At 33.5% G+C, this 18,388-nt stretch overlaps 1 protein-coding gene across 1 annotated transcript; it reads left to right on the top strand.

The window, feature by feature from the left end:
- The first annotated feature begins 5,991 nt into the window (after positions 1-5,991).
- Positions 5,992-16,468, top strand: LOC132735007 (charged multivesicular body protein 7-like). Its single transcript, XM_060721910.1, has 10 exons — positions 5,992-6,056; positions 6,830-7,001; positions 7,266-7,457; positions 8,078-8,154; positions 8,816-8,878; positions 9,771-9,819; positions 10,161-10,280; positions 11,966-12,064; positions 14,972-15,215; positions 16,044-16,468. The coding sequence occupies exons 1-10, from the start codon at positions 6,049-6,051 to the stop codon at positions 16,115-16,117; spliced, it is 1,098 nt and encodes a 365-aa protein (XP_060577893.1). The 5' UTR covers positions 5,992-6,048; the 3' UTR covers positions 16,118-16,468.
- Positions 16,469-18,388: the final 1,920 nt, after the last annotated feature.

Raw genomic sequence — 18,388 nt, 5'->3', positions numbered from 1 at the left:
ACCATTTGAGATATTACTTTGGAAGTTGGAGTTCTTATGTGCCATCATGAGACCTATCTGTAAGCAAGAGAAGATAACTCTGTGAAAATGTTTCTTGATTTGTACTTAGAAATTCCTAGTTAAAGTCTTGTGTGCCCTTAACTGTCAAAGTTTTTGTTTTATAGGCAAGCACTAAAAAAGTCGAGCGCGCTGTCCTTCTGACAGCTCTTTGTTACCTATCCACTAGATGTTAATATTACACATACTTACATTTTCAGACTAGGAATCCAATATTAGGGCGAATATTTTCTATGAGATATATGCGCTGAAAATGTTTAAACTAATGTTAAGTATGCTGTAGAATCTATAAAAACCTTCAAAAGCAAATGTAGAAAACAGTACAAGGACGAGTATCTTATTTTGTGTATACAATCAATCAAGCAATATACTATAGTGGGGCCGAAATGTCTCGCGGAAAAGGGCCGAAACGTCCAGGGGCCGATTTGGTTTAGGGCCGAAACGTCCTGTTTGCAAACTATCAAACTTAAAGTATAAAACATTACCGGATGCATATGTACTAAACATTGTTGAATGCTAAAGTAATTACTGGATCAATTCATCATATGCGTTCAGTAAAGTTTTATTCCTTATATATAAGGTCAATTTCCGTTTTTCATAAATTTGACAGTATTACGATTGAAATGGCGTCAGTGCAGCTTGATTTTTTTACCAAAAATCTTCATTTACATTAAATATTTAAAGGAACATCATTTGGATCTGGAGAATCTCACTTGCCCTATTGTGCGGGTTTAATCAATTTTTTTCTCACCCGACCATAACTCACTCGCAAATGTGAGTGGGCTAGTGGATTTGTAGAGTCCTGGGATGGCCATGGCATGATGTTCATGGGAGGGGTGTCACATATTCTACTATGGGGATAGTTAGTTATAGAAAAGGGATAACTTAGCATCTAAACGTCTGAGTTCCAGTTTAGGAAGCTTAAGGGAGTGAATCATGTCAGTGACACTAGAGGTCTGACCATAATCTAGCTAGATTTTCAATTTTATCTTTTTGTATTTTGGTGTGGGGAGACCATACTTCGGAACCATATTTAAGCTGGGGTTTGACTGACGTCTGCAGGGCTTTTTTTCTTCTAAAACAGGGGCCCCTTCACAATTGAAAATTACACTTTTTTTCACAAAGCAATGGAAAAAATTCAGAATTTCTAAAGAGATTTCACAAAATATTGGGACTTTGTCTCCAAACTACATTGTTTACCTTCCGGTAAAGCTTGATTTATGCCAATTGCAGTAACACAGAGATAGTTTAAATCAAGTCAAATGGTTTTTTTGCATGTTAACAGGGTTAGAATAACAACTTGAAGCAGATTTTACACAGGTCAGAAATTATAATCAAGCATTCATAGCAAACTGTTTCCAGTTGCTGTAATTCGGTATGACAAACTGATAGTGAATGATTCTGTATACAAATACGATGACACTACACAGTCAATTGTGTCAATTGGTGCTCGCCGAAGGAATACACGCCACTGTTTTACCAGTGCCAGGCAAGCATTTTTTTTATAACACGTAAACGCAGCAATTGGATGTACGAAACCACGTGAACAGTGCTGACGTAGATCCGATCAACCAGCGCTGTGTAAACGACCAAATTAGGAAACGATAAACAGGGTTTGTCGATGAAGCTTCCGACTCATTCTAATATAGAATAGGGATACGGTCAAGGCCAAATAAACAATGATTACTCATGTATAAACATTGTAAGTTGGAATAATTGCGGGATTAAGTAAACATGTTGACAATTGCTGAACTTAAACATTTTTTTCTTCTTTTGATATCATTCATCTGTGTGAATCATGGGGAAAGTGTGTTGGTGAATTTAGCTCCTTTTTTAGAATCTTATATCTGTTATGAACATGTTTAGAGCACAACGTTCTAATAGCATACGTAATAACGGTGGTATTGCCGTTTTATAAAAGCAGTTAATATAAACTGAATATTATTAACACGTATAAAGAACACTTTTGAGGATTGTGTTGTATTATATTGTAATTTTTTCGAAAGTTTTCAAGTGTAAAAATGTTATTATGTACTTTGTTTATGTATCGCCTGAAGGGTCGTCTATTTACGATTCCAGGGAGGAAAGAAATGGCATTTTTTATTTACAATCAAATTTAGAAGAATATCTTTAGAATTTCCTAATGATTTAATATTTCTTGCAGGGGATTCTAAATTCTAGAACGAAAGATTATTTAGACTTTATTCCCACATGATAACTTAGAATTTTGTTTTTTGGGGAAGTTGAGTATGAAGGTAGTTATTTTGAACTGCTTCGAAATAGTAAAGATGTTCTACGGGGAAATAATTTTGGGAATCACTAGTACAGTTGTGCTGTGTTTTAGATGTACATTTCTTAAATGAAAAGAAATTAATGGGGCATTTAGAGGGAAATTTTTACGTGCGTTTCTAACAACGGAGCGTCCGTTGTCGACTATATGATAACCTCGTCAGAGTTGTTTGAAAATATATGTAAACTTTAGTGTACTTGATCGAACTGAATCGGACCATTTTCCATTGCATTGTTGTTTAAAATTTTATAAATTTAAATGATAGAAATCTTAATACAAATGTTGTAAATAATAGCATTATCGGAACTTAAAAATGTAACAAATGGCGGGATCATCATGGTGACCATTTTCGTGAGCAAATAAATGCTCTACTTTCAGAGAATGACCAACTAATTACAAGTCTTGTAAATGTTGATATTGACCGAGCTATTGAAACTATTCAGTCTTTATTATTATAATGCTGGACGTTATATGTTAGCTTCTAATTCATCAAAACACGTTGCAACCTGCCTTGGTGGGATGAACGTTGTGAAATACTTAAAAGACAGAAATACTCATTCTTAAGACGGTTTCGAACATCAAACCTTGCATCTGATTTAAGAATTTATAAAAGATAAAAGGAAATGATTTAAAAATTATTGTAAGAATAAATTTTATCAGTACCAGTCTCAAAATCGACAAAAGCTTATTAATAATAGAAACGATCCATGTTTTATGTGGAAACAACTTAAACAAGCAAAACAAAAACAATTTATAGATTCAAGTATCGGAGCCGATGATTGGTATACATATTTTCGTGGTTTATTGTTTGATAATGATATATCACCTTTAGAATATAATAATGATAATGATGACGGTCATCGTTGATCAATATACATGATATATCAAACTTAAAACGAACCATTTATATTAACGGAGGTCGAGTTAGCTATTCGGAAGTTAGCAAACGGAAAAAAGCTGCGGCTTGGATGGAATACCATCTGAATTTTATAAGAATAGTTTAAACAGTATTGCACCTTATTTAGTATTAATTTTTAATCGAATATTTGAAACAGGTGAATTCCCTCAATCTTGGGGTCTTAGCATAATATGTCCTATACATAAGGCTGGATCAACCTGTGACCCGAGTAATTATCGAGGAATTTCTCTTATTAATACACTATATAAAATATTTTCAAGCATCGTTAATAAGCGTTTGTATGAATTTGCTGAAAATAACAATAAGTTTGACGAATCTCAGGCAGGTTTTCGAGCTGGGTATTCGGCAATTGATAATGTTTTCTGTCTTCAAGCTATGGTGCAAAATATCTTTCCAAAAAGGGGGTAGATTTTATTGCTTGTACATTGATTTCCGTAAGGCCTTTGATAAGATTAACCATAAGATACTTTTTCAAAGCTTTACAAAAGAAAAGGAATAAACGGAAGATTTTGTTTTTATTAATGAAAAATGTATAATTCGCTCTATTCATGTGTAAAGGTTCGAAAATCTTTCTGTTGTGATTTAGATACACAAAATAGTTCCAGAAATAGGCCTATGATAACTGAATTTTTCAAATGTAACATAGGAACCCGACAGGGGGACAAATCCAGTTCCACAATTTTTGCTCTCTTTATTGATGAATTAGCACATATGCTTCGTGATAAATGTAACTCTGGGATTTTTATTACACAAGAAATTCACGATATTATTTGCCTCATGTTTTGCGACTGATGATGTTGCAAGTTGTGCTGAAACGGCAGTTAAGATTACAACAACAATTAAATGTTGTCGATGAATTTTGTGTAAAAATACTGGGATGGAAGTAAAATTTAAATAAAAACTGAAATTATGGTATTTAGAAATGGGGGACCGCTTAGACAATATGAAAATTGGCATTTTCGGGGTAGTATCTTAAAGTTACTTCCGTTACACAAATATATGGGACTTTTATTTACAACCAGGTTTATCATGGAGTGCAGCACAAGATAAATTATGTGCACAAGCACAACGTGGCAATACTTTCTATTTATAGTTTATAAAAACCATATGGTTATTTTCCAACAAAACGAACTTTTCATTCTGTTTGATAGTATGGTTAAACCTATTTTAATGCTATGGGTCACAGATATGGGAGATACGAACTTGTTGACTCTATCGAGGCAGTTCAAAATAAATTTTGTAAAAAGCATTTAAGTGTAAAAAGGACAACAAATACATGTATAGTTTAGGAGAATGTGGACGTTTGCCATTGTGTATAACTTTTAATATTTTGTTAATTGTATAAAATACTGGTGTAAATTGTTGACTATGCCAGATCATAGATATCCCAGACAATGTTATAAAAATGTTGAAGTCCCTAGATGAGAGTGGTCGAAATTGTTGGGCATCAAAAGTAAAATCACTACTTATACTTATGGTTTTGGATATGTATGGGCTTGCACAAGATATTGGAAATATAGACATATTTATTTTAACTTTTCGTCAACGGCTGAAAGATTGTTTTGAAACAAAAATGGCATAATGATATAAATATTTGCGTCCCGTTGTTACCATTATAAATTTTTAAGAGTCAATTAAATCCTGAACGTTATCTTTACTGTGATATTCCAAGAAAAATATATGGTTGCTCTTGCAAGGTTTCGATGTTCCTGTCACAAATTTAACGATTTGAAATGGGAAGACAAAATAATATACCACTTCATGAAGAAAGATATTGTTTATTTTGTTTTAACCAAAATAATGGTAACTGTTATTGGATTGTGAATTTCATGCCTTTTTCAATGTTCTAAGTATAATGACGTCCGAAATAATTATCTCTATAATTGGTATTCAAATGGTACTACAATTAACGATTTTTATTCGCTGATGAGTACACAAAATGAAGAAATATTTATAACTATCTCTGTTGTATATCAACTTGTTTGAAAAGTACCACTCTTGACTTATTTTATTCCTAATTTTATATGTTATGCAACTACATTCAATACATGTATACACTATAATATTTATACTGTTGTGTATTTTGGGCCGGAGGCCTTTATTTACTTAAATAAAATTGAGTTGAGTTGAGTTGAGTTGAGTTTCAAAAGCGGCAGAATGTCAAATAATTTGTCTTTTTTTCCCCACAATTTTATGATATATCGCGCTTTTTTTACACAAAATGAACAGGCCTAGGCCCCTTCACAATTTTGACAAAAAATGCCCTGGTCTGGTAAGGGATGGACTTAATGAATTTGGATTTAACCTTTATGACTCTCTGCATAGGAATCCTAAGGTTTTGTTTGCTTTCTTGGATGTCCTGTTAACATTGGCATTTCTGATATATCCATTCCAAGGTTGTTACTATTTTAGTTGAGGTAACCGATTCTAATTTGAAAGAGAATTCAGTTTTCATCATTTTGGATATTCTGTTTTATATATTTTCTTCATATTATGAATTCATCATGACATCTTGGCATTTCAGTCACACAATCTTTTGCCATCTGCCAAAAAGACGGATGAATGAATGAAAAATGACGGTGTAGTTTCTCCATCGAGACATAGAATCTAAAATCCTAAATCAGTGGGAACCAGAAAGTGGCAAATCTGGTCCTGAAGTTATCTTATGAGGAACTGCGTTAGAATCACATGAGCTGTTTGTTTGATGTGAAATGTTGATCTGAAAGAGAAATTTCGAAGGAAAGGAAAATCACCAGCATGTCTGGAAACTGTGGTACAGGAAATGATCAGGTTTGTAGCTTTCCAAAGTTTTTTGTATTTCTCATACAGCCAATCTTATACAGCCGAACTTGATTTATTTTTATGGCTCAATATTTCTGACCAAATTTGAAATATTTCAAGAAATCAAACTTGAGATAATTGCACTAAGATTTTAAGAAAAATAAAAAGATTAATAATTTACATGCTTCTGTGCAATAAGAGACTGATTTTGCTGTTTATTACCATATTTCTTAGACTGATTTTGCAGTTTTTATTACCTTATTTCTACTGCATCTTGTCATGAAAGTATAAAGTTACGTGATTGATTTAGTTTCATTGAATTTAGAAAAGTAGCAGCATGTATAAAAGCTGAATTTCACTAAAAAATATTAGTTATGATGATCTTCATTGGTAATCACTTAAAATGAAATGAGCCGCGTCACGACAAAACCAACATAGTGCGTTTGCAACCAGCATGGATCCAGACCAGCCTGCGCATCTGCGCAGTCTGATCAGGATCCATGCTGTTCGCTTACCAATTCTATTACACGTAGAGAAACTGATAGCAAACAGCATGGATCCTGATCAGACTGCGCGGATGCGCAGGCTGGTCTGGATCCATGCTGGTCGCAAACCCATTATGTTAGTTTTGTCGTGACACGGCTCAAATGTCTTGATTAAAGTTTTTGAGTTACTTCTATATAAATCAACAAATTTCTGAAAATGCTATTTCTGCATTTGGGCTGTTATTGTCTAAGTTATAAATTATTTAGGTATTGATTTTGTTTTTAATATTATTTTAGCAAAGGGCAGTTAAAAAGTCTCTCAGAAATTGAAAGCACAAACTCGGAGGGTTGGTTGTCATGGGGATACAGTAAACTTGTGAAGAAGCCTATTGGTTGGAGTATGAAATGGTTGTCTGGGCAACAAGAGAACAATGTCAAGGACTCATTTGTTGTCATGGAAGTTATCAAGGTATTGAATATACATGTATATTGTGTATAAATAATCACTTATGCAAAGTGAATCTTAATTGTTGTTAAGATGGGTCATTTGCTTTTATCTGCGCAAAATGGTTATTTCCCATAAAATGGTCATGACTATTGTTGTTTTACTTTTTATCCATCCAAGCAATGGCACTATTTGAAAAAAGGCACCATTTGATTTGAATGCTGTTGTATCACTGCTGAAGAATCCAGACAAAATAACGTAGTATTAACATAGATTGTTCTGTTGTAGGATAAGGCAAGACAGCTGTTAGAGGTAAGGAATAGGTTAGCTCAGACAGAGTCTGTGAATATCACAGACTACAATCTTCTTCATGATCAACATCGGGAATTATGTCCCTCAGACACAGTGTTCTCACTGGTAATGAGAGAGCTGGTTGGTAATAAAGAAGTGGTAATTCAACAGGCAGAGGGGGACAGTAAGGTAAGTGTCAAACTTTATGTAACACATGTACATCCAACAAAAAGTTGTGAAAATCAACAAAGTTTCAACACGTTTATATAAGAGCAGGAGCTATTCATGTGAGGTGGAGGTGATCATCTCACATAATTGACTGGTTCCGTTTTGGCTATAATAAAAGGATACCTACCAGGATTATTGTTCAATCTTGATGAAGAAATGAAATTGGAGAAAAAAGGCTTAATGGTCAGTGTGTCTGGCACCCTATCCAGGGATAATGGGTTTGATCCTGGTTGTGATCACAATCATGTTCATACATGCATGACATCAGCAGTGGTATATTTATAGATAGCAGACTCCATCTACAAGCTCCCTTTTCAGATGAGTTTTAATAAACCAGTTTGAACTAAATAAAATTAAAATACCTTATTGAAACATGCTAAAAAACTTAGCAAGGGGAATAATTATGAATTATTGCCATTAGAATACCAAATCTAAGCATATACAACAGAATTGTAGGATACCTAATCATTTGTTTTAAAAACAATCAAAGCATTTGCTATTATTTAAATGATAGTAAAAAGATAAACGCTTTATTAGAATTTTAGCGAAGTGTTTGCTAATTTATTGGTTTATTTTTCAAGCTTGTGAAGTTCATACAGAAAGATAAAAAAGAAAAGAAAGAAGAAAAGATAAATGAACAAGATGTGCATATACATAGGTGAGTTATTATAACATTCTTGGGATTCATGGCCAGGTGGTTAAGGACATTGATTTCAAATCATTTAGATGGATTGTTAGTAAAAATCCACCAGGGACTTTGGAATTTTTTTCATGTGGGGAAAGCTTTTATACAGCTTGCTTATAAACAGTCTGTAGTTTTGATCAGAATCTCAGACATATCAGAAGTTATGCATATCGTCACATTAGTGCAGTAACTGGTTAACTTAGATTTAAAAGGAGTTAACCCATTACTGCACCCATAACTGCACTAAGGTGAAGATATGAAGGGCATCTGAAGAATTCTTCCGACACTAAAGCTAGAAAATTGCTGTAAATCATTATAAATGTGACTTTAAACTCAAGGGGGTTAGAGGGGGAGTGCATTCAAGCTAGTATGATAATTTAATACATGGACTTAAGTCTTGGGTATAATTTTGCAGAAAGCCTAAGACTTAATCCTAATACAGTCTATATGATATATTACTGTTCTTAAGTAAACATTTTCATGTAAATTTATTACATGCACCAATATGACAGGTAATGTTTCCCAAGAAATGTATAATACATAATCTGTTCTATAATATTAAATTGAAATGTTTGTATGTAATATCTGACAAAATATTTTAATTTACCTTTTGATGTTTTTTTCATTCCTTCAGAATACAGAAAGCACACACTGAGGTAAAAAGACAAATAGAAGTATTATCAACGGAAGTACATAGGTATGTTTTTCATAATTAAGGCCCGGATTTTCAGATTTAGTAAAGAATTCCTTGGAAAGATAGAGACCAGTCTAACCAAATCATTGCTGGTTCAATAATTCACTGAAATAATTTCATATACTGGTGATTTCTGTAATGTATATTGAAAGATTTAATGTTTATCTTCAGATAATTAGAGTTTGAGTCTGAAATATTGACAAGTATATATTTTACATGAAAAATAATTATATATGAATAAAGATTGCAATAAATGATAGAATTGTATTTGTACGTTTTGCTGTATAGCACTTTCTTCCATTTGACACAGCTCCTCCTAGCAGCTTTATTTAGAGGCCAAATCCTTAGGCTTATCTCCTACATTTTTTTGTGGGTACGTCCCTTGGATGAACATTAGTTTATACTAATTTATTTTAGTTTGATTGCATTGGAAGCTATGAGCTTATTAAAACACTCGAATCCGTTCCTTGAACCAAATAGTTCAAAACAATGAGTGTAAAGTTTCTTGCTGCTCTTAGAAACAACAGCTTGCCCCCTCCCCCCCTGCCTTGTTGAGGTTTGAACCAACATGGCCAGCAATCCTCATATTACTAGTCTTGTGTATTAACCTCTTGGCCACGTTGCCAATCTAATGATGAATATTCACCCTTTTTATGGAACTTCAGATCAGTGAGGGTAAACATGAATGTCACTGGGGCTAGAATTCAATCTTTTATCTTTTCCGCATTGGGTAATATTGGTACAGAATTTAGAAACGTGTCAGAAGTTCATGTAATTTGCATGTGACTTACATTAATACATACTTGAAATTGAATCATAACTGTAATAAGGGACATAGGATAGAAGTTCGTTATAATCACAAGCATCTAAAAGAGAGTTGAAATTTTATTTTCAGATTAGCATCAGAAGCTGTATCATATAAACAGAAAGGCATGACAAAATTGGTAAGCCTATAGTGCTGCAAAGTTATAATTTACAGAAAAATACACAGAAATTACCATTTGGTTAAACAAATTATGACCTTGAGCAGAAGATATTGTGTTATTTAGCGGTGCCAAGAAAAGGATCTTTTTTATCCTGCCTTGGGTTGGCTGGAGAGTGGTCACACTTTTTTGTATTACTTGTGTTATATTGAATGTTTTAACTCAAAAAAAAAAAAATGTAACGGAATCTGTTATGTGCATGGACAAATGATAGGCTTTTATTGTTAATTATCAAATACATTTTAAACAGCTGTTTATTTTACAAGATCAAAAGTGACTTATTTGTGTTTATTTGTTTGTAGGCAATGAGCTGTATGAGGAAGAGAAAGTTGGCACAGATAAGAATCGATAAACTAACAGGTTCTATGGAAACTTTAGAGGAAATTTTATACAGAATCAAACAAGCTGAGTCCAATGAAATGGTAATATTATGTAACTTAAAATAAAAAAACAAAACTGATCACATGAAATGCATATAAAATATTTTAAATGGAATGTTAGCTAAATAATATTAGTATCAACATGATTTATAATATGATTAATTGTGAAAAGAGTTTTAAGCTTATTTAAATCACTCTAGGATATGATTACTGATTCCTTATACTGGTGTAAATATGATTAAGCATGGGTCATGATGTTATGATTTTAAATGCAAATAACATTATTTGCAAAGAAACAAGTCTGAATGAATTTTTGTGGCCCTTGTACATCTACGTCTGTCCTTCTGTTCTCATGTTGTGTTGCACATAGCTCAAAAAGTATTTGAGCTAGTCATGAAACTTACAGGAATGTTAGTCAGCATGTGTAGTTGCGCACCTGGATATTTGCATGTGGATTTATATCAGTATTTGTAGTTATTGCCCTTGACTTAGTATAAATTTGCAATTTTCAGCTTGTACAGCACAGCTCAAAAAGTAGAGTCATGAAACTACAGGAATGTTGCTCAGCATGTGAAGTTGTGCACTTGGGGATTCGCTTGTGGCTTTCTTCTGTTTTGTCAGGGTTTTTGCCCTTGACTAAAATAAAAATTTGCAATTTTCAACATGTGTCGCACATAGCTCAAAAGTATTTGACAAAGAGTCATGAAACTATACAGGAATGTGCTCAGCATGTGAAGTTGTGCACCTGGGGTTACGCTTGTGGATTTATTTCGTTTTGTCAGAGTAATTGCCCTTGAATTAGTGAAAATTTGCCATTTTCAACTTGGGTCATGTGTGGCTCAGAAAGTTTTTGACCTAAAGTCATGAAACCTTCAGAAATGTTGGTTGGCATGTGCACAATGTGTGTCGCTTGAGGATTTATCCAGTATTTCTAAAGTTATTGCCCTTGACTTAGTAAAATACGTTCCATTTTTTATGTTTTTATGTTGTGTTATGTATTCCTTTAGTGCTTGAGTTGGAATCAACCAGCTTAACAGAAATAATGATCAACATCACTGTGAAGCTGTGCACTTGGGGTTTTGCATGTGCATTTTTTACAGTTTTGTTAAGAGTTATTGCTCTTGACATGGTATAGATTTGCAATTTTCAAGCTCAAAAAAGTATTTGACCTGTAGGCGTGAAAGTTTACAAGAATGTTGGTCAGCATGTGTACTTATGCACCTTGGGTTTGCTTTTGGATTTATTCAGTATTCCCTTGACTTAGTAAGAGATTTTTAGTTTTCAACTTGTGTCATAAGATTGACAAAACAGTGGAGTTTGGAGGCACCATGTCCTATAGACACATTTCTAGTTATTTTCTGATATCAGAGAATTATGTCTGAATGGTATCTTATATCTTACATATAGATTCTTTATAGGAAAAGCATAAAGATTTGTCAATATCGTATGCCTTAGTCTTGTCTTACAGATATAGAGAGAACAAATACAGAATTGCGATCACTACAATTGCGTTAAAGTTTGTCTCTGCAAAAACGCCATCCTTATGAAAAACGCAAAAATATTGTTTCTGTGAAAGTTTCTAGGAATACAGTAATGCATAGAGGCGCACCAGAGGTCTTCCTTCACCAGTGAAGTTTAAAATCTAAAATGATAAAGTGCCTTTTGCATTTGTAATTGCATCAAATAATATAGTTTAATGTAGGTCATTTTCATATTTGTGTTTATAGATTGTAAAAGCAATAGAAGGAGGAACAAATGTGCTACGTGACCTCACCAGTAAAACTTCAGCTGATGATGTTAATACAGTCATGGACAACCTAGCTGATGTAAGCATTTATAGTGATATATTCTCTATCTGTTTATTATTGTAAACTTAATATGACATGATAGCATCCCTGCATTACTGTATGTTAAAAACCAAGAAATGGCCTTGCCAATCGAAAAGAACTTTTTAATTGTTTAATGACATATCAGAAGAGTTTTTAATTTTTTTGACAGTTTATTTGGTCATTTAAAATCTTATATTCGAATTAGTTTTTCAGCTGTACTGTGTAAAAATGAAGTGATAATAAATACATCCTAATATTTTATCGTAAAATGTGAAGAAAAACAAGAGCATAGCATGTAGTGTTAACACTTGTTTGTTTAAAGTTCTAAGTTAAATCAAAGGGCTGCAAGCTCTGTGGTATTTTCTGATCTTTGCAATCTAAATTATACTGACTATCTTTATGTATTTTCCTGTATAAGTTTGTTTTTAGATACTATTATTCATTTTACGCAGGGACTGCGTTTAGATTTTTTTCTATAACAGTTTGAGATTGATACATATGGAATTTTGCATGACTAGAGTTGCATCAAAAAATCATTTTTAATTTTTAGCTCACCTGTCACAAAGTGACAGGGTGAGCTTTTGTGATCGCTTTTCGTCCCGCGTCCGTCCGTCGTCCGTCTGTCGTCCGTCGTCCGTCCGTAAACTTTTACTTTAAATGACATCTCCTCATAAACCACTAAGCCAATTTCATCCAAACTTCACAGGAATGTTCCTTTGGTGGTCACCTTTAAAAATTGTTCAAAGAATTTAATTCCATGCAGAACTCTGGTTGCCATGGCAACCAAAAGAAAAAACTTAAAATATCTTCTTTTAAAAAACCCAAACAGCTAGAGCTTAGATATTTGGCATGAAACATCTTCTAGTGAGTGTCTACCAAGTTTGTTCAAATAAAAGCCCTGTGGTCAAAATTGGCCCCGCCCCAGGGGGTCATTGATTTTCCCTATATGCATATAGTAAAAACTTAAAAAATCTTCTTTAAAAGAACCCATAGAGCTAGAGCTAAGATATTTAGCATGAAACATCTTCTAATGGGTGTCTACCAAGTTTGTTCAAATAAAAGCCCTGGGGTCAAAATTGGCCCCGCCCCAGGGGGTCATTGATTTTCCCTATATGCATATAGTAAAAACTTAAAAAATCTTCTTTTAACCCAAAGAGCTAGAACTAAGATATTTAGCATGAAACATGTTCTAATGGGTGTCTACAAAGTTTGTTCAAATAAAAGCACTGGGGTCAAAATTGGCCCCGCCCCGAGGGTCATTGATTTTCCTAACATGTGTATAGCAAAAACTTAAAAAATCTTCTTTGAAAAAACCCATATAGCTTGAGCTTAGATATTAAGCATGAAACATCTTCTAGTGAGTGTCTACAAAGTTTGTTCAAATAAAAGTCCTGGGGTCAAAATTGGCCCCGCCCCAGGGGGTCATTGATTTTCCCTATATGCATATAGTAAAAACTTAAAAAATCTTCTTTGAAAGAACCCAAAGAGCTAGAGCTAAGATATTTAGCATGAAACATGTTCTAATGGGTGTCTACAAAGTTTGTTCAAATAAAAGCCCTGGGGTCAAAATTGGCCCCGCCCGGGGGTCATTGATTTTCCTTATATGTGTATGGCAAAAACCCAAATAGCTAGAGTTTAGATATTAAGAATGAAACATCTTCTAGTAAGTGTCTACAAAGTTTGTTCAAATAAAAGCCCTGGGGTTAAAACTGGCCCCACCCAGAGGTGACATTGTTTTTAACTATATGTGTATAGTAAAAACTTAAAAAATCTTCTTTTAAAAAACCCATGAGCTAGAGGTTAGATTTTAAGCAGGAAACATCTTTTTGTTGGTGTCTACCAAGTTTGTCCAAATAAAAGCCCTTGGGTTTAAATTGGCCCTGCCAAAGGGGGGGGGTGGGCGGAGGTCATTGTTTTTCATTATATGTGTGTAGTAAAAACTTAACATCATGAAACATCTTCTAATGGGTGTCTTCCAAGTTTGCTCAAATAAAAGCCCTGGGGTTTAAACTGGCCCCGCTCCGGGGGCCTATATACAGGTGAGCGACCTCAGGGCCATCATGGCCCTCTTGTTAATGAGAGCCACACTTTATCCTTGCATATCGTGGCTACTTCCTTAAAAAAGACACTTCAAAAAAAAAAGTTGCCTCGACTAAGATTTGAACCTTAGGCCTCTCACACCCTAAACGAGCGCGCTACCTCTGCACCACGGTGAAGTAATACGTATGTAGCTTGAATAAAAACAAATACATTGTAATTCTAAATTGAGAATTTCCATTTCGAGGTATTTTGTTCACGATAAACCTGTTGTTTAACACTGATGAAAATAATTTAGCGAAAATCTTCTTGCCAAAACAGTCCGACATGTATATATTCCACTACTCGACAGTCAGATTTATTTGTGTACTACGCTCTGGAGTATTCGGTGATCGACATAGCTAAAAATAGCATTTTCATTGATTAAGCTTTACAGAAATAGCCGAACATTTTTCATTGGGTAAAAAAGATATTCATCCGCAAAATTTGTGATTGTAATCTCATATTTCTATTGACTAATCTAAACTTTTAATGCACTGTTATTCGTTAAATGCTTACATTAAAAATTATTCTTTCTTTTAAACTGATCTTGTGATCAGAAAATAAAAAAACACCAGAAATGTTGCTTAATAATGTCTAACAACTGCCCTTTTGTCATGATAAGAAAGTATTCCATGTTTAATGTTGATAACTTTTAATATGTAAGAATAATGGATTACATGAAAGTTTTTACAAAAAACAACCATTATGATGGCGCTGTAGCTATCATATTACATGTAGCATACTTTTTTTTTTAATAGACAAGCTAATGATATTACACATATAATTATAAATTGCTTATTCCAAATGAAATTATCTGACAATTAGGTAACACAGACACAGGAAGATATAATGAATGAGTTGGGAATACCAAGTTTTATAGAGGAACCATCACAGTCAGAACTGGAGGAGGAACTGTCAATCATTCTGAATGAGGACACGCCTCCTAGGAAAACTTACAGGACAGGTGCTGACTCTGATGTGGAGAGAGAATTAGATGAGATTTTAAATGAAACTGATGATACAAAGAAGACAAAGGATTCTAGCAGGGAACTTGAAGACATGCTAGATGGTAAGCTGTTATATTTTCCTGGTCCTTCAGGATCATTGATTCAAACATATTTTTAATTACTGCTCAAGCCAGTGCTAGGGGCCATGGGGGATGTTGCACTTTTTCATTATCCCTCTTGTACAGACTCAATTAAACAGGGTCTGCAATTTTCATGTAATTTTGTAGTGATGAAAGGGATCCTGAAAAATGGTATGTAATAATTTTCTTGAGTTATTTTGCTCCTTTGTTAGAAAATAGAAACAACCTTGATGTGCACTTATTGCACTTGTTAAGTGTATCCCCCCCCCACACATGCCCCTATCTGTTTGGGATTTCCACTTTTGGATTATAAAAGTACATTACAGATAGTTTTGTTTATCAGTGATTTTCATCTACAAAGAAGTTTGAACTATATAGAAATGTAGTGTATAAAACTTACAATGAATAAAATGCTAAGGGTGTCGAGTCAAGGTCACCCAAGGAGGGTATATAGAATACATTGATGGTAGGCTAAGAGAGTATTTAAGAGTTTTTATAATACTGCACGTTTGTAACGTCGCTTTTCATTGGATAATCATGACGTTTATATAGTTTTATATACACGGCTGTTGTCGATTCATGAAGAAATCTTACTTTTTACTCTAATTAATGATGTTTGCTGTATTATAAATTCGTTATAAAGATTGTTGACAGGTTATATGGCTGTATATAAACGGCTGTTTGCAATATAACCCGAGCCGCTAGGCTTGGGTTATATTTACAAACAGCCATTTATATAGGGTCATATAACCTGTCAACAATCTTTATAACTAATAATATACAGCCAATATGTTCTTACTTAATTTTCAGATCTACAGTTACCTGATGTACCTACTACGTCACCATCAAAACCAAGACAAGATAGGAAACAACTTGCTTTGTGACGCAACATGTGTATTTGATGTGAGATGATTGAATGATTGACTGTAGAAAAGATATTAAATATTTATTAACATGAAATTATTGTCAATAAAATATAACTTTTGTGATACTGGAAAAGTGAAATCAAGGGTATAAATATTATGAATATATGCGTACATGTAAATAATTTTAGTTTTTGAAAGGAAAAAGGTTGCCTGAGATTCTATTTGGTAAACTATTTTATTTTTCATGTAATTGCAAAGGACTTAAGCAATGTCAAGGTGCTTTTCAAGTTAATGCTTCTGTATAAAAAAGAAATGTTTTGCTTATGTGATCAAATACAGATGCATACCAAAATATACACTGAAAATATTTGACTTTTTTGTAGCGTTTTATGCTAAAGATTAATAATATCTGTCATATGTTGCGGTTTGGGCCGGAATATCCGTCCCGAGGGGACCCGCCCCTTGGGCGGTAACAAGGCTTGCCGAGTTACCGCCCATGGGCGGGTTCCCGAGGGACGGATATTCAGATCCGAACCGCAAACATATGAAAGATATTTTTTCTTGCATATTCTGCCATATTATTTCATATTTAAAATGGTTTACCTCAATATGATATATGTTCATGGAAATTAAAGTCATTTCATCCATAACTATTTTCTTACAATAGCGTATGAACTTACAACTTCAATAACAACGGCGAAATGACGTCATCCTAAGACATATTTCCCTTCTAAAATGACGTCATTTTAACGCGGTTCATTCATAAAGTGCGCTAAAATGACGTTGTTGTTTGGCAGGCGACTCATCTGGCACCCCCATGCCAGATGAAATTTCCGGCATGGGTAAAACTCACAGAAACGCCAGTCTGCTATGCAAGAAAAATAAAACATGTATGTTATGTTTACAAGTGAAAAATTTGAGACAATTATTTGTTTACATGTATATTGTTTGTATATTTGTCAATTAAAATGTTTATATTTTTTATGATATTGAGAGATGGTTAGACCTAGTTGTCATGCATATAGGATTTAAATATTTCAGAGTGAAAGTTTCTCTCATGAAGTAATTCTAAAATCAAGAATATAATTTTTTATGTTTTCATGTGAGGAGGCTATCCAGCCAGCTCACAGAATATCAGTAGTTCTTATCTGGGTGCCTGTTGGTGACAGAAATAATGCAAACAAGGGGGGAGGGGCACCCCAAGGTCTTCCTCCGCTAGAAAAGCTGGAAAGTTGCAGTATGACCTATACTATGTTGGTGTGACGCAAGACCAATCCAGTATGTTCTTCTGTTCTACCTTTTATTGTCATAGATACCATTTCTCATAGCTTTTTAACTGTCTGATATCATAGATATTTGGTGAGTGGTACTTTCCATAAATCTTTACCAATAAGGTTTGGTTTCATATCATTTGGTCAATAAATGTAGGGCCAAAATAAAGATTCTTCTCATTTTAAGGCAATGTTTTTTTAAACCATTTTTTCTGAATATCTATAAGCTAACCAATTCTTATAATTGGTTTATATAATTAAAGGGACTCCACTTAAGTTTAAAAGTCTAAAAACATAACATTTGAATTTCTTACATAAATGAGCTGGGGCACTTTAAACAGTAATATATGCAAAGATAGTTAAGATATATACGTTGAAATAAATTTAAAATCGTACTTTTATGCTTTCCTTAACCTAATTTGAGTGAAAAGGGTTTAAACGCTTTTCAGTTTGGGTCAGTTTTTTACAATTTGAATAACTATTCTGGAAAAACGGTGTGCGCGAATGATCTGAAATTTTGCACAAAGATTAGTGGTCTAAACCTACATCAAATGGTACAAATATCTGGATAAAAATACTGTTGATGGGTGAGACTATAAATGAGGTCAACATTTTACCCAAAAATTGATCTTGATGGTGTTAAATTTACTAAAACGAGTGCCTGTTTTCAAAGTTTCTCTAAATTTTCTCAAATTAAAGTATATTGGTTGATCTTGTAAAATATTAAATATTTTTACTGTCTAGTTTTGATTTTATTGCACTTTGAAAATATCAGGTTTATTAAAAATAGATTTAGCATTATTTAGCCAATATTGCCCAATAATTACCTATATTTATTCAATGAATAAAATTAAACACTTTTTTTTCTTCCCAAAAGGGATATAAGAGATACATAATTATGTTAAAAGTAAGAAAAAAAAGTTGACCCTTCTAGGGTTGGAACCCACAGCTCTAAGCTTCAATGTATTTAACAGTAGTTCTAGCCTATTTGAATACTCTTCAAAGCGTAGGTAATAAA

Source organism: Ruditapes philippinarum, unplaced genomic scaffold, assembly GCF_026571515.1.
Source record: "Ruditapes philippinarum isolate M1 unplaced genomic scaffold, ASM2657151v2 ctg6347_1_1_1_1, whole genome shotgun sequence".
NCBI lineage: Eukaryota > Metazoa > Mollusca > Bivalvia > Venerida > Veneridae > Ruditapes > Ruditapes philippinarum.
The sequence above is the reverse complement of the archived record's forward strand: the minus strand, read 5'-3'. Positions and strand labels throughout refer to the sequence as shown.

Coding starts and splice junctions, on each gene's coding strand:
- LOC132735007 (XM_060721910.1), top strand. Junction 7,002..7,265: donor TTGTCATGGAAGTTATCAAG/GTATTGAATATA, acceptor GTTCTGTTGTAG/GATAAGGCAAGACAGCTGTT. Junction 9,820..10,160: donor AGAAAGGCATGACAAAATTG/GTAAGCCTATAG, acceptor ATTTGTTTGTAG/GCAATGAGCTGTATGAGGAA.